This window comes from Dermacentor albipictus, chromosome 8 (assembly GCF_038994185.2).
Source record: "Dermacentor albipictus isolate Rhodes 1998 colony chromosome 8, USDA_Dalb.pri_finalv2, whole genome shotgun sequence".
Taxonomy (NCBI): Eukaryota; Metazoa; Arthropoda; class Arachnida; order Ixodida; family Ixodidae; genus Dermacentor; species Dermacentor albipictus.
In genome coordinates this window covers 123,940,277-123,954,279 of record NC_091828.1, presented here as the reverse complement: position 1 = coordinate 123,954,279, position 14,003 = coordinate 123,940,277, and the positions used below count along the sequence as shown (strand labels likewise).

The window sequence follows — 14,003 nt, the reverse complement described above, 5'->3', positions numbered from 1 at the left end:
TAACAGAGAAATAAATGTGTCACATAGTTTGTTATCTTATAGGAGTAAGCCTTACTGATGTCTTTAATTAAGCTTATAGGTGTACGAATGAGCTAGATGCTGGGACGACAGTTGTACAAGACCTTGCAAGTACATATAAGCACTCTACATGCAGCACATGAGATTGTGATAATACACTCGGCAGTGTGAGACACATATCACTACCCACTCTACGAATGTATAAAACCATGCTCAGAGTGGTATGAATCTACCGGAGGGCATGTTTTCATCAATTAAGACAAACCGACCCGTTCTTATAATATCTATATGCCTATACCTACGTGGCTGATGAAGCTTCGCACAAATGTTATTGAGGACAATAAAGAGACGAATAAATGTCATTTCACTCAAGGTATTGATGAAAAATTTGTAACCTTACCTTGTGGGGCCTGATTTCTGCTAAATTCAAGAAATAAACTCTGTCTTTCACCGTAAACAGACAAAAAGGTATTTTTAACCTAAGAGCCTGTTTTCTCGGCTGAGACTTCCTCAAGCAAAAGCAATTATTTTCTCTTTTTATTTGTTTATTTCTTATGTAGTTTTACAGTGTGCCTATACGTAACCTCAGCATCATAGTCAGATAGATATTACTTTCTATCGGAAAACTATCACTTGGCAAGGATCCTGGTTTCTGCACATTTTGTTTAAAATGTGCAATACTGTCTTTTGAAGTGATTCTGAATGATCGTTTTCTTGTGCAACTGCTGCCCTCTCACCATATCATGCTGGTAACTGCTTCCGATTTCCGGAAGTTTGTGCAGCAGCGTGGGTGGCACGACGAAACAACCGGGCAAGGTGTTGTCTCCACGCGGGTAGTGGCCCAGACCGATGAACACGTCCGGCGCAAACAAGTTCCTGCGCGTGGGTGTGGAGAGACCGACCTTTATGCAAACCTTTCCAGGCTATGGTCGCGATTTCGCGACACATGCGATATCTGATCTCTGAATCTGAATGGTACGCTTGAAGGGCAACGCCGGAGATTTTTCCGAGGTCAACGGACCTGAACGGATCTGAAATTTGCTGAGCGCGTTCTTCCGCAAACTTCCGTCATTTCTCTAAAACGTAAGGCTTGAGAGTTGCGCAGGTTTTTTTTTTTACAAATTAATTTCGCTTATTCCCTCGAAACACATGCCTAGGTTGGTCCTCAGCTACTGGCCACGGTGCGTTATTATATACATAAAGGAGGTGTATACGCAGTGCATGCTAGGAATGAATTGCAGACGATCGCGTCGAGGAGATAGTTGTATACAGTGATAGTGAGCAACTGTTTGGCATGAGAAGTTGCTGTCGCGAAAAAACTACGCACTGCGTGTGGACGGGCAAGAGATGGGAGGCAAGTGCTGGTGTTGCGCTGTTGGCTGCACGAACTTCAGCCCTCGCCATCCGCACACATAGTTGAGCCGATGACGATCGCTTTCAGCCGACTTTAAGCCTATCATAGTGGCCGAGTTCGTGCTTCTAATGCTGGCGGGCCTGAGTGACTGACCTGAACCTAATTAAGCCATTCGGAGGAAGCAAACTGCTTCTGTAGTTCTGTTTTTACCATACGGGTTTGAAATAAACCGTCACTCATCTCGTACTGTGCGCACAGAGAAAACTAGGAGCGGTGATCATGGCGTGCTATTATCATCGGTATACGTTGCCGTTCTCGTAGGTGGCCAGTCGCACCCCCTGGCACTTCACTAAATTAAATGTGACTACTCATTATTTAGCTTCTGAGGTGCACTGTTTGCCTCGGATCCCAAATTGGCAGCAAGCGGAGGCCCCTTCGATGCAGTAAGCAACCGCCTCGTTCAGCTGCCAACGGTGTCGATACCAGCATCGGCGTTTCCGCGAGAAAAACTGCGTGCTTTCTAAATGAACGATAACACGCGCAATGTCCTGATCTATGCCCACTCTACGCAACACACTAATTGTGTGCACGAGGAGAATACGAGGAATGATAAGTAGGCATCATCACGACGCTGCCGTACCACGGTATCCCGCTCGCCGTTTTCGATTCCGTGCGGTCGCTCATGTCAGCGCGACTCACGAGTGATGCCAGGGTGCTCACATACACAAAATCCGCATGTTTTGCTATGTTCTAACATTAATTGATCTCACTGATAAGCGGCTAGAATTATATCTCAAGCGAACGATGAGCGGTCGCTGTATACCTGCTGATGTAAACAAATGTAAACAAATGCACCTATCGGTGCTTTGACTGTCAGCGGCGTTCTTCATGGTGCAGCACAATATGTAGGGTATGGGCGCTGGCTCTCGTGGTCGCAGATCGAACGCAGACGGCGATTCGTGGCTAGTTAATTCGCCAAAATCGTAGCTGTCACTGTTTGCCAAATCCGAAGTGCAGGTGCAGCTCACATTGTCATACGAATGTCCGGCGAGGTCGCGAATCAGCTGAGCGTCTGGTCCTCGCCGGTTTCGTTCGCCCCGCGGGCGAGACCGGCATGCCTTGCGCGCCTTCCTCATTATGCTCCTTTCGTGCCGTCACACGAAGAGGTTCCCTCGGCTTCTCGATGGGGCTTAGGTTTCATTCTCCCGCTTTTTATGCGAAGCATATTACGAGAGCTCAACCCAGCTCCTCAGGCGCGGCGGTGACCATGAAACCACGTGACACCATGACGTCACGACAGAGGAGAAGTGGCTTTGGCTCAACTCTTGCAAGACGGGCTGGGTGGGAATCGAACCAGGGTCTCCGGAGTGTGGGACGGAGACGCTACCACTGAGCCACGAGTACGATGCTTCAAAGCGGTACAAAAGCGCCTCTAGTGAATGCGGTGTTGCCTTAGAAACGAGCTGTTTCTAAGGCGTGCGTCTCTTGCTCAGGCGCACATTTCGTTGCCGCGCCGAACGCTGCTTTGCTCGACGCTCACCGCGTCCAATGCGGGGCGCGTAGTCGCTGCCCTGTAGCCCATTGTCTTACACCCCTTGGCGGGTCGACGGGAACGCTATCGCGTTCCACTCTTGAAGGCGAAGCAGTAATGCCAGAGTTGTTTCTTCGTCTAGCCGAACCAAATATAGCCAAGCAACAGCAGTTCACCAGGCTAAACAGTGGTTCAACAACTAAAATAAAGGCTAGTATGCTTCGCATCCTGGGCTTAACCTTACCTAAGCCACAGCCATTTTTGATTACTCAATACTATTTTCGAACTTGCGGAACAATTCTATCAGACGCGTCACAGAGAGGGTCTCGGGAAACTGAATATACCATTACCTTGACATAAAGTCGAGAAATCGCCGGAGTTGCCCTTTAAAGACCAACGGCACCAAATTTTGGGGCCACGTAAAAAGCCCGTAGTTTCAAATAGTCGAGATGAAGATAAGATTCCATGAAATATTTTACGTATGAAATAGGAGTGGATGCACCCGCCGTGGTTGCTCAGTGGCTATGGTGTTGGGCTGCTGAGCACGAGGTCGCGGGATCGAATCCCGGCCACGGCGGCCGCATTTCGATGGGGGCGAAATGCGAAAACACCCGTGTGCTTAGATTTAGGTGCACGTTAAAGAACCCCAGGTGGTCGAAATTTCCGGAGTCCTCCACTACGGCGTGCCTCATAATCAGAAAGTGGTTTCGGCACGTAAAACCCCCAATATTATTATTATAGGAGTGGATGCGTCACCAATTTGACACAACACTAGATGTTTTCGATACCAAAACTGAAAAATAAGAAGAACCTAAATGAAGCGTAAGGAAGCGATGAAACCATTCAGCAACCCTACACTGGGCTTCGATGCTGCGCACACATGCGTTGGCCTTGGTGGCCGCTGCTTCTTCCTCGGTCTCTCGTCCCGCAGCACGTGGGTGGCATGCGGCGTTGGCACCGCAGGCTGCTGCTGCTGCTTGCTGGCTCGGACAACACGTACCACTATGGTGCATTACTCGCAGCGCAAAACTCGAAGGACCACTCAGCAACATTCAGTTGGACATTAAGCTTTCGCATTCACAACTCACAAGGAGTGCTTAAGTTATACCCTCGGATTTTTTTTTACACATTGCTTTTGTTGGTTCTTTTTTTTCTTCAAACCAAAAGATACCGAAGGGCGGAAGGTCACGTTACGGAGTTCTCCAAGGCAAGCGTCTCTCACATTTGTCGGGTTTCCTTGAATATGATCTGGCTTTTCTATAGCTAACCAAAAAAGGCGCAGTTGCCTAATGAAACACGTACACCAACCACAAATAAAAATATTAAAGGAAATTAAAAAAAAAATATTTCACCTCCCGCATGGCAGCCATGTCACAGCTTTAAGCTCGCCATTTTTAGCAAAAAGTCGTCAAGTGATGGTATTGATGACAGTTAATTACTTCTCAGAAATATATGTATTGTGTTTTAATATTCCCCAGACGGCTTTCTCACTTTATAAAATGCGGTATGCTGGGTACCTGGACACAGATGAATTGAAGGTAACGTCCTGGCAGACCGAATTGCTATGTCCTCAGAAACGAAAGCTTGCAACATGTCCGTAGCAGTTCCAGTCTCGGACCTAAATCCGTACTTACGAAAAAGACTGAGAGCTTACTGGCAGCATAAGTGGGACGCTGAAATCCTTAATAAGCTCCACGTAGTATCCAGTATCCTAAATATGGCCAGTTATGGCCATATTTAGGATACTGGTCATCACTGACCAAGTTCAGACGAAGTGATGTCCTACTCTGTCGTCTCAGAATAGGGCATACTTACGATGCACATATTTTTTTGTTGACTGGCGGTGAATGTCCAATGTGTAGTAGATGTGGGGAGACACTCAGTGTTCAGCATGTCTTACTAGAATGTCGCGAAACATAAGTCGAGAGGAAAAGACACTTCCCCTTAGGTTATATTCATTGTATACCACTTCACCTGGCACTGTTTCTAGACAGAGAACCGCTATTTCACATGAAATCTATTTTAGCCTTTTTAAAGGAGGTGACACGCTCCACGTTTTCTGTCCAAGAAATTCGTAAGACGGCCTCTTGCGAGAGGCCACGGTTGCGATGTCAACCTTTGTTATAGCACATGCCTCAGGGCCCTTGTACTCAAGGGACCCGCTAAGGCTATTGTCCTGCTCGTCATCGACAATCACCTGTCCATTTTTATGCATGCATGTAATGCTATTGCACCCTTGTTGCACATCATATACTTACAGCATACCCTACTTCAGTCATTCTCATATTTTAATTCCTTATGTATCTTAATCAATTTGTAGCTCTCAGTTTTAGGCCTCTCTACAGCCACGTCACATCAGCCATTAATCAATTTACTCATCATCACTGCCTTGGCGCTCTTTGGCCACACTTGGCTTTTGCACCATTAAACACGTCATCATCATCATCATAATCATCATCATCATCATTTTATAATATGCACGCCTACAGTGGCGAGTCAACGGACGGATGTTCAGCCTTTCCTCATTTTGCCAAAGATGGCGCTTTGTCCAGAGAACCAGCTTTGATGTACCTACCTGGTTCACTTAGCTTTTCGGCATATACCCACCTTGGGATGATGATCATGGTAAAATGTATTTATTGAGATATGGCTCGAAGGCCTGCAGGGACAAAATGTGGGGAGGGCATTTCACTTGGCCAATTTCCGTCGGAAAATTTTACCAGGCTAAATAAGAAAACTTGCCGAAAAACCACCAAGCGCCTAAAGAAGGCAGAGTTGTCGATATGGTGAGTAAAAATAAAACACAGTAAACTTCATGACTTTCTCGATAAGTTAATCAACACTGGCCTACTTTCCAGGCAGTTGCAGCACACCACCTACAGCGTGGCGCGTCGGACAGGGCGAACGGTCATGGCGGCGTGTAATATTGGTCGCGCATGCGCACTGTGCGGGTATGGACGTGCCGCGTGCGATTACACGACACGAAGTGACGGAGAAGCTACAAAACGTCGAAGCCCATGAATGCTTTGTAGCTTCTCTTTTTGCTTTTCAGTTGACAATTTGTGTTGCCAGCGGGGCATTATCTTATATAGCCGGGGCGTATTGAATTCCTTAGCGAGCTTACGTGAATTTCGTCATGTAGAAGGTGGCCCAGGCGTCGTTTGGAGCACTTGCTGCAAAAAATGTGAAGACCTTGAGGCGTTGGCGGAAGACTTCCTGGGAGTAATGGTCACGCAGGAGCTGCGAGGAGATTGAATGTGATCGTTTGCTTGTTGTCAACGCTATTCTTATAGAAGCGCGTGTCTTGTTCCCAGATGTCTTCCTGCGTTGAGATCAACAACTCTCGCAAACGTATTTTACAGTTAACAGCATGTATGTATAGGCGTGGACCGTGGTTGCGGGTGCATTATACTAAAAGAAGAAATTAAAGGTTAACTGCAAAGTAAGAAAGCGAACGTGAGACTTATTAAGAGCTCAATATACCGAACTGGTTTACGTATAAATGGTACCTAGATGTATTTAGGTGTATGGAAACGCGTCTATACCAGGATTATCTGATGCGCTTATTTTGCGAAGCATAACCAGCGCTTCACTGCACTTGTAATGCGTTAGCATTGTCAGCGTCAAAGTGGAAAAAAGTGCGTGTTTGTAGCACGCATTGAGCAACAGAAAGCTGTATCGGGAGTCTTTTCGTGCCGCTCTACAATTTTCTCATTGACACTTTTCATATAATGATACTATTTGAGAAGTTGATTAATTAATTAATGCTAATTATCGAATTAGGCCGAATGCAGAAAATACTTTGAGCATCTCCAAGCGACCGAAAACAACGTTACTTTGGTTCTGCACAGCTTCGTGGCATTTGCATACATTATTTATAAAGCTTGGTGCATTACAGCTGTGATACCCTGTATATAGTGCAGCGCACGCGTAATAGGGAAGCTGTCGCCCACTTTCATTTCCCTTTATGAAATTCTACATTTCAACTTCAACCACGGCGAATTTCTCCGATGCTTTCCATGGCTTCATTGTATGTTCTCTCTCTCTCTCTCTCTCTTTCTCTCTCTCTCTCTCTCTCTCTCTCTATATATATATATATATATATATATATATATATATATATATATATATGTGTGTGTGTGTGTGTGTGTGTGTGTGTGTGTGTGTGTGTGTGTGTGTGTGTGTGTGTGTGAACGTCAGTTGCATTTCGCGCCCTGAGTGGGCAGGACGTGTGTTGAGTGAGCTCCTGAACAAGGCTTCCCAATGTGGTTAACGTGGTTTACATCACGAATCCGGTACCTCAAAGCGGTGTGACGTAACGCTAACACATTTATCTCGCATGTAGTCCAAAATCGCCGCTGAATTTTCGTTCGACGTTATGCTGCCTACTGCTGTTGCCTGCTGGTGGGCCCCTGGCCTCGTCACGCTGTAATCTTACAGCTTTCTTGCCAGGGCGTCCTTAAAAATTGCACTTTGTGCTTATTTTAAATAAACTTGACTTGTAGTGCATTTCATTTCCTGCTTATAGCGCAATTACATGGTCTTGCCTTTCTTCAGCAATAAACTTTTTTTGCCACTGAATGAACGCGTATTGGGTTTTGAAAGAATAATTTACGAGTCAAAAATGACTTCGTGTGGGTCTTCTGAGTCAATTTAACTCTATAGCGCAGAAACATGCGTCTACAGAGTAATGCCTAATAGGAAAGCCAAGCACACATGAACCGTACGGCTAAATAACTTGTTCAATTGTGTTCATATTTCCCATAGGGCATTATGCAGCGTGCTCAGCTTATTACTACGTTTGTGAACATTTTTTGCCTGTTTCGTTCGAAACAATGCCGAAGTGTGCGTCGAATACTGCGACACCATTTAAACCATTTTTTTTTAGCAGCGCAATGATGGCGCCATCTGTTACCGCTATGTTTAAATGCGCCTTTCCCGGCTATGCGGTGACAGATGGCGCCATTGTTTGATTTCGACAAAATTCCACTTTCTTTGAGCGGCCTGTTTTTAAGCCCAAGCGAACGATGTTCGCTTAGGTTTTGTTCTGAACGAAACATGCAATTAATGCTAAGAATAGTAGCATTAAACTGAACGCTTGGTGGGACCAAGAACTTCTTGAAGGCGTCAAGTAGCGGCTTTTCCGTCTGTCCAATTGCGCAACTTGTAATTGTTAACAATATGTAAAATGAATGAATGAATTACTTCTTTGTCAGAAATAACGCGCAGGAACAACGGTGCATGGGGTAAGAGCACATGACGAATGCTTGCTATCAACTGAAAAGGTTGTATTAGAAACCGACATATGCTGTACGTGTAAAACAAAATGCGTGCGCTCACCCCGTGTGCAGTCGTCCTTGTCCCTTCGCGCTCTGTTTACAACAATGAATTCGCGCCAACTCACCCAGTTAGTCATTCTGATGAAATACTTCCGTTGTGCAAAATCGGAGGAGAAAACCAGCGTGTCTTTACCTGTAAGTGTCGTGCATACCTAGAGCTCAGATTTCTGGATCACTAGGTATAATAAAGCCGGAAATATTTAAAGACGTGACCCACTAAGAAATAACCGTTTAACAGAAAATAATAATGCACTTTCCTCGGAAACACTGAAATGATGTCGGTGAACACATGTATATGCTCATCTTGCTGTAGTACCTAGTTCCGGCTGCACAGCGAAACTCGTATCAAACAGCTTTCCTGTTCTTATAGAGAAAAGCAGTAAGCTGTGGGCTCTGGCTGCTTTTGCATGACCGCTGTACGCATACCTTGAGGCACCTCAGGGCACGTATTACGTCACTTTCCCTCGGGTCCACGGTAGCGGTGTCCAGGATACCGAGGTGGTAGACAGTGTGATCCCAGAAGAGTTGCAGAGTCATGGAGCTCCCAATGCTGTTGTTTAGGAACGTCTCCAGCGAGCGGGAAGCACTACGTCATGAGAAAAGCACTCGTCACTCCTTGCCGGTTGCTATTACAACCTACAGCGTGTGCTAGCGCAGGTCAGACATTACTTTGGGAATGTTCAATCTCGATGCGGTAATGGCGAACTCATACAAGAAAAGATGGTCATAATTTAGGTGTGCTAAAGGTAATAAAAGTCTAAACCAAAAATCAAGCCAAATACCCGACAAAATTTAACGCAACAAATATGAGCGGAAACGTGAAAACAGGAAAGTCTACTGAAGCACTTGGTAGACTTGGTAGAGCTGAAGACGTAAAATGTAATGAAGATGACAACGGTAAATGTAAGTGATAACGTACGTCCCAAATGAAGCAATCAGTGGGGCTAGCTGGTGGACGTTCATGATTGTATTGCGCTTAGTGTTACACTGATGGACGAGCTTTACACTGATGGACGAACATAAAGGAACAAAACGTAGACGTACGTGACGCAACTTGTGTATTGTGCCATGTACGTCCAAGTTCTGTTCCTTTGTGTTCGTCCATTACTTCATCCGCTAGTGTGATACTAAGCGCAGTACAATCATGAGCCTCAAATAAGTTGAAACGGTTAATCTTGGTAAGGAATCTGGTTGTAAGAGCTATAACTGCAACTACTGCATTGAAGAAGAGCATGCGCTTTTGGGCTGTCGCAGTCCCGTTATGTGAGATATCGTGTGTGCGCTAAATGTCTAGGCTGTCTTGATGCTCGATCGGCTGTCCTAATTAGTAGTATAGACAAAACGTATATATGCTGCAAAATGATGGAACACACTATGGCGTCCCATCTTTACAATCAACTGGAATTAAAGAACTTCCTTTCAGTAAGCAGCATGGGTTCAGGAGATGTTTGCCATGTGAGACAACTACTAGAATTACCGACAGACTTGCATTTTAACATGTACTCAAACTTGCAAGCTGACATCTTTCTTGAGATTTCTTAAGCTCTTGGCCACGTTACCCATTGTCGCCTTTTTGTGGAATCATCAGTAATAAAACTGCATTTGCTAACCTTGACTTCGCAAATTTCGCTGTAACAGGCAGCAATTCACCATCGTTAACATTTTTTTTATCCCTTTGCAATGTTTTCTCAGGTGCACCAAAGGGGCGCATTCTTTGTCCGCCGCTGTTTCTTATCTATATTAACTACCTGTGAAATAACATATTGTCCTGCCATGCGCATATCTGCTGACACCTGCATCAGATAAGGCTCCCACCAGAAAGCTTGCTGGCAGACGTCAGCGCCATTTCTTCCCCTGGCGGAGAAGGCGTCAAAATTTATCAGGTCGCCGGAACCATGAAGGGCTCGGAATGCTCGCCAAAAAAAGCGCAGTTGCCGCAAGATCAAATAGAAAGAAAATGGGAAATACGCCGGGAGAAAAAATCTGTGGTTCAAATACTGGTTCAAGCAAAGATAAAAACGTGAAAGTGAACATTGGTTGTCAGAAATACATGCGAAAAAGAAGGCCGTACCTAGAATATCTTGGAACCACATAAAGTTACTAGGCAGGAAGTCTCAAATAATAAAACAAAGTATCTTACACGAAGATGAAAGCACACTGGAAGGGGACGCGGCCGAATAAAAAATAACAGCCGAATATTTCCAAGGCTATGAAGAGCTTGTAGTTGAGGAAAAAAGGGGTATGAAAGAGAACGAGATGCAAAAGGAGCTGGTGCTCACAAATTTCAACTGCAAGAAAGCCGAAGAGAAAATTAATAAGCGCACAGCCACAGGGCTAGACGAGGTTCCCGTTAGCATGATTTGCAACTAAGACAAAAAAGTAAGGAAGCTCTGTTGAAAGCAGTAGAAAAAAGTCTAAAAGGCAGATGAATACCAGACAGTTGGAGACAATGCAGAATGAATTTATTTGATAAAGGTAAAGGGAAGAAAGATAGAATTCACTCATATAGACCGTTAACCATTACGTCACTAATATACAGATTAGTAATGTAACCATGGGTAGGTAACAATGGAATACTTGGAGAACTTCAGAATGTCTTCAGAATCAATAGGCGTCTGGATGGTAACTTATTTGTCCTTACTGAGTGCACTGAAATATCCAGAGTAGCGAGGACAACGTTACATATGCCCTTTTTAGATTTTATAGGATCTTGTGACAACATAGACCTCAACATTTTGTGGCATATTATGAAAGGGGAATGCTTAGGCGATGATTGTATAGACCTTTTGAGACAGATTCACATAGAAAATACCACTTGCGTTTAATAGGAAGATGAAAAGTGAAGAGAAAGTTTATATCAAGAAGGGACTGAGGCACGGGGGACCTTTATCCCCAATGCTGTTTATGATGCAAATGGTGAGGATGGAAAGGGCACTAAAGGAAAGTAATATCGGTTTAACCTCTAGTACAAACAGGCGGGTACAGTGGTAGAGCAGCAGCTTCCAGGTTTATTTTATGCGGGCGACATTGTGTTGCTAGCTAACATGCAAAGTGATGTGCAACGTCTGGCTAACCTTTGTAGACAGGAAAGCCAGAATTTAGGTCTGAAATTTAGCGTTAAAAATCAGGTGTTAAGGTATTCAATGAAAACTGTGAATAGACAGTGTCAATACAGGGCCAGGAAATACCTCGGGTAAAATAATATAAATACATTGGCATATAAATAAACGGAGCCAATAGATATATGGAAACACAGGGAAAAACAATAACGACAAAGGGGAAGAGAAATGCTGTCATAGTGAAACAGAGTTCTATGATGATACAAAAAGTACGAGGTGCTCCAGGGTATGTGGAAAGGTGTAATAGTTAGAGGACTTACATTTGGAAATGCGGTTTTTTGCTTGAAATTAGGGGTACAATCAGGACTCGAGGGTGACCAAAGGCCAGTGAGACGCCTCGCACTGGGCGCTCACGGGAAGACTACAAATTAAGCTGACCTTCGTGCAAGCGCAGGGTGATATGCACTGGACGAGTATTGAAGCGAGGGAAGCTGACAGTAAAATCGGTTACGGAGGATGACTGAGGAATACGGAAGAAAGTAAATCGGTTGGGAGAGTTTTCAGGTAATTGTACAGAAAAAAAAACATTTATTCACAGGGGACTAAGATAACCAGGAAGCTAACTAGCAAATATGCGACCTATTGGTTAGCAACATGGGAACAAAGAATATATATAGCGGAAATTTAGATAGGCTGAGATAATCTCATGGGTGGTGGCAATGGAAAATAAACCTGCTATGAGTGACTACATAAAAGGGAAAAACGAAATAACGAAAGAAACAATTTATGTTAACTCAAAGGGAAGTTCACTACTTTTCGAAGCGAGATCAGGATGCCTTAGAACACGCTTATGAAGCGATAAAAAAGAAGGAAGAAGAAGCATGTGCTTGCTGCGGCAAATCTAGGGAAACGATTGAGCATGTTTGATTAGAATGTGAAGGTATCTGTCCAGCGGTCAATTTGGGCACCTCTGGCCTCCTTGAAGCCCTTGGTTTCGGCGGGAACAGGGTAAAGAAAATATCTTCGCAATAAAGATTAGTAATAGGTGATTGGAAGATTGGTGTAAGAAAAGTATGGAAACGATCGTAGTTTCACCCGAGAAGCGAAGCATCGATTGCGATAGCAAATTAGTGGACAGCCATACAGAGTAGGCTTTGTAGTTTTATCTGCCGTGTAAACGCGTAAACACAGGTGCACTAACCAAATTAACAAGCATGGTGCCGCGCGTACACATCTCACTCGATGACCGTGGCAACACGCTTTCAAAACTCTGCAGGGAGGAAATGCGGCAGCAGCAGCGAGCGAACTGACCTTCGTGCAAGCGCTCGCATCTACGCGAAGCGCGCTGCGAAAAGACGGCACAGCGCGGACTCTGCAGCCGTCGCCGATGGCAAGACACCGTGGCCCGGCCGGGCGCACGAGGCCGCCCGAGCCGCCCAGAGTAGAGTGCGTCCCCCCCCCCCCCCACTACGCCCCTCTCCACTGAAGGCTTGCGCGCGACTGAAGGCAGCGCGCTTCTCTCGCCGCCTTCCGCCGTTGCGTGCGCGTGATTGAGCCACAGTCGCCGGCTCACCCTTGTACGCTTTCAACGCACATACAGCATATGACGTGAGGCGACGATTTTATCGCCCTTGGATTTTATCCGGAACCTCAAGACGACACCGACGGCAATGATGCGCCTGGGGTGTCCATATAGTTGCTATATATCTATAGGAAGCTTGATGATGGGAATTCTGTGTGGACGTTTTTAAATTTTTTTCCTTTTTTTAAACATAGGCAGGACACTAGGCAATATAATAACAAGAGCTTGGTAGCGCGATCCAACCACCCCCCCCCCCCCCGTTCCAAAGGGTACGTTCATAGTATCCATGCATCTAATTTCGCAGAATTGCTCCTTGCGTCGCCGTTATTTCTCGGTGGTAGGACGGTTGGATAGCCAAGGAGCCCAGAACTGTTGCATGGTGAAATGCCACAAAACAGGAACAAAAACACCCGGGGCCGGCAGCCGCCTGTCAAATTCTGCAGACAAGGAGGTAAATGGTATGAAAAAGAGTGCATGCAGGCATGGATAACAGTCATCCGCGGAGCCCCAAGTCAGTTGGAACGCGAAAGTCTGCCGTATTACTTAACGATAGCAATTATTCGTGGCAGCGTTGTTGCTTCGCTGTTGTTTATGACAGTTTGTTCGTGACGACGAGAATATCGCTGCACCTTTATTTTGACGCAAAATATTTTACTTTGAGCAAGATTGAAATTTCATAAAGGAAAAGAAAAGGGGAAGTAAGACGACGCACGAAGTTACCAAGCCTTTATAACTCACCATCAGCAAGAAATATTCCAGTTCTGTAAACTACATCCAGCTTAAGAAGGAGACAAAGGAGACGATAAACACGAGCGCTCGTCTCTGAGTTATAGAGTCTGAAACCTTAATGTTCAGTTTCTTAAAAATCTGCGAATTAAAAAACAATTTGAAGAAAGATGATGCAAAATATAAAATGTAAATATAAATACCCACTGCAGATGTAAGTACTTCTTTTAAATGCAGCAGACCTAATCAATATTGGTGCTGTGCTTACCAAACGCATTGTTCTATTATTTGACAGCTTTTGCGTAGAGGGGAAAATTGGAATTTGCTTTCGTCTGCACCAGTTGTGGTGCCCCATTTGTAATTTACCATGCTGCAAAAAGAAAGGATCTTGTCG

The 14,003-nt window shown here is 45.0% G+C and overlaps 1 protein-coding gene across 2 annotated transcripts in view; it reads right to left on the bottom strand.

The window, feature by feature from the left end:
• Nucleotides 1-14,003, bottom strand: part of LOC135918337 (uncharacterized) — a 40,425-nt gene that overhangs the window by 5,423 nt on the left and 20,999 nt on the right. For both annotated transcript variants that reach the window (XM_070524405.1, XM_070524404.1), the window contains exons 7-9: nt 8,669-8,828; nt 6,028-6,143; nt 756-894 (exon numbers count right to left, since the gene is read on the bottom strand). In XM_070524405.1, coding sequence (XP_070380506.1) covers nt 756-894; nt 6,028-6,143; nt 8,669-8,828 — 415 coding nt within the window. The remainder of the gene's footprint in view (nt 1-755; nt 895-6,027; nt 6,144-8,668; nt 8,829-14,003) is intronic.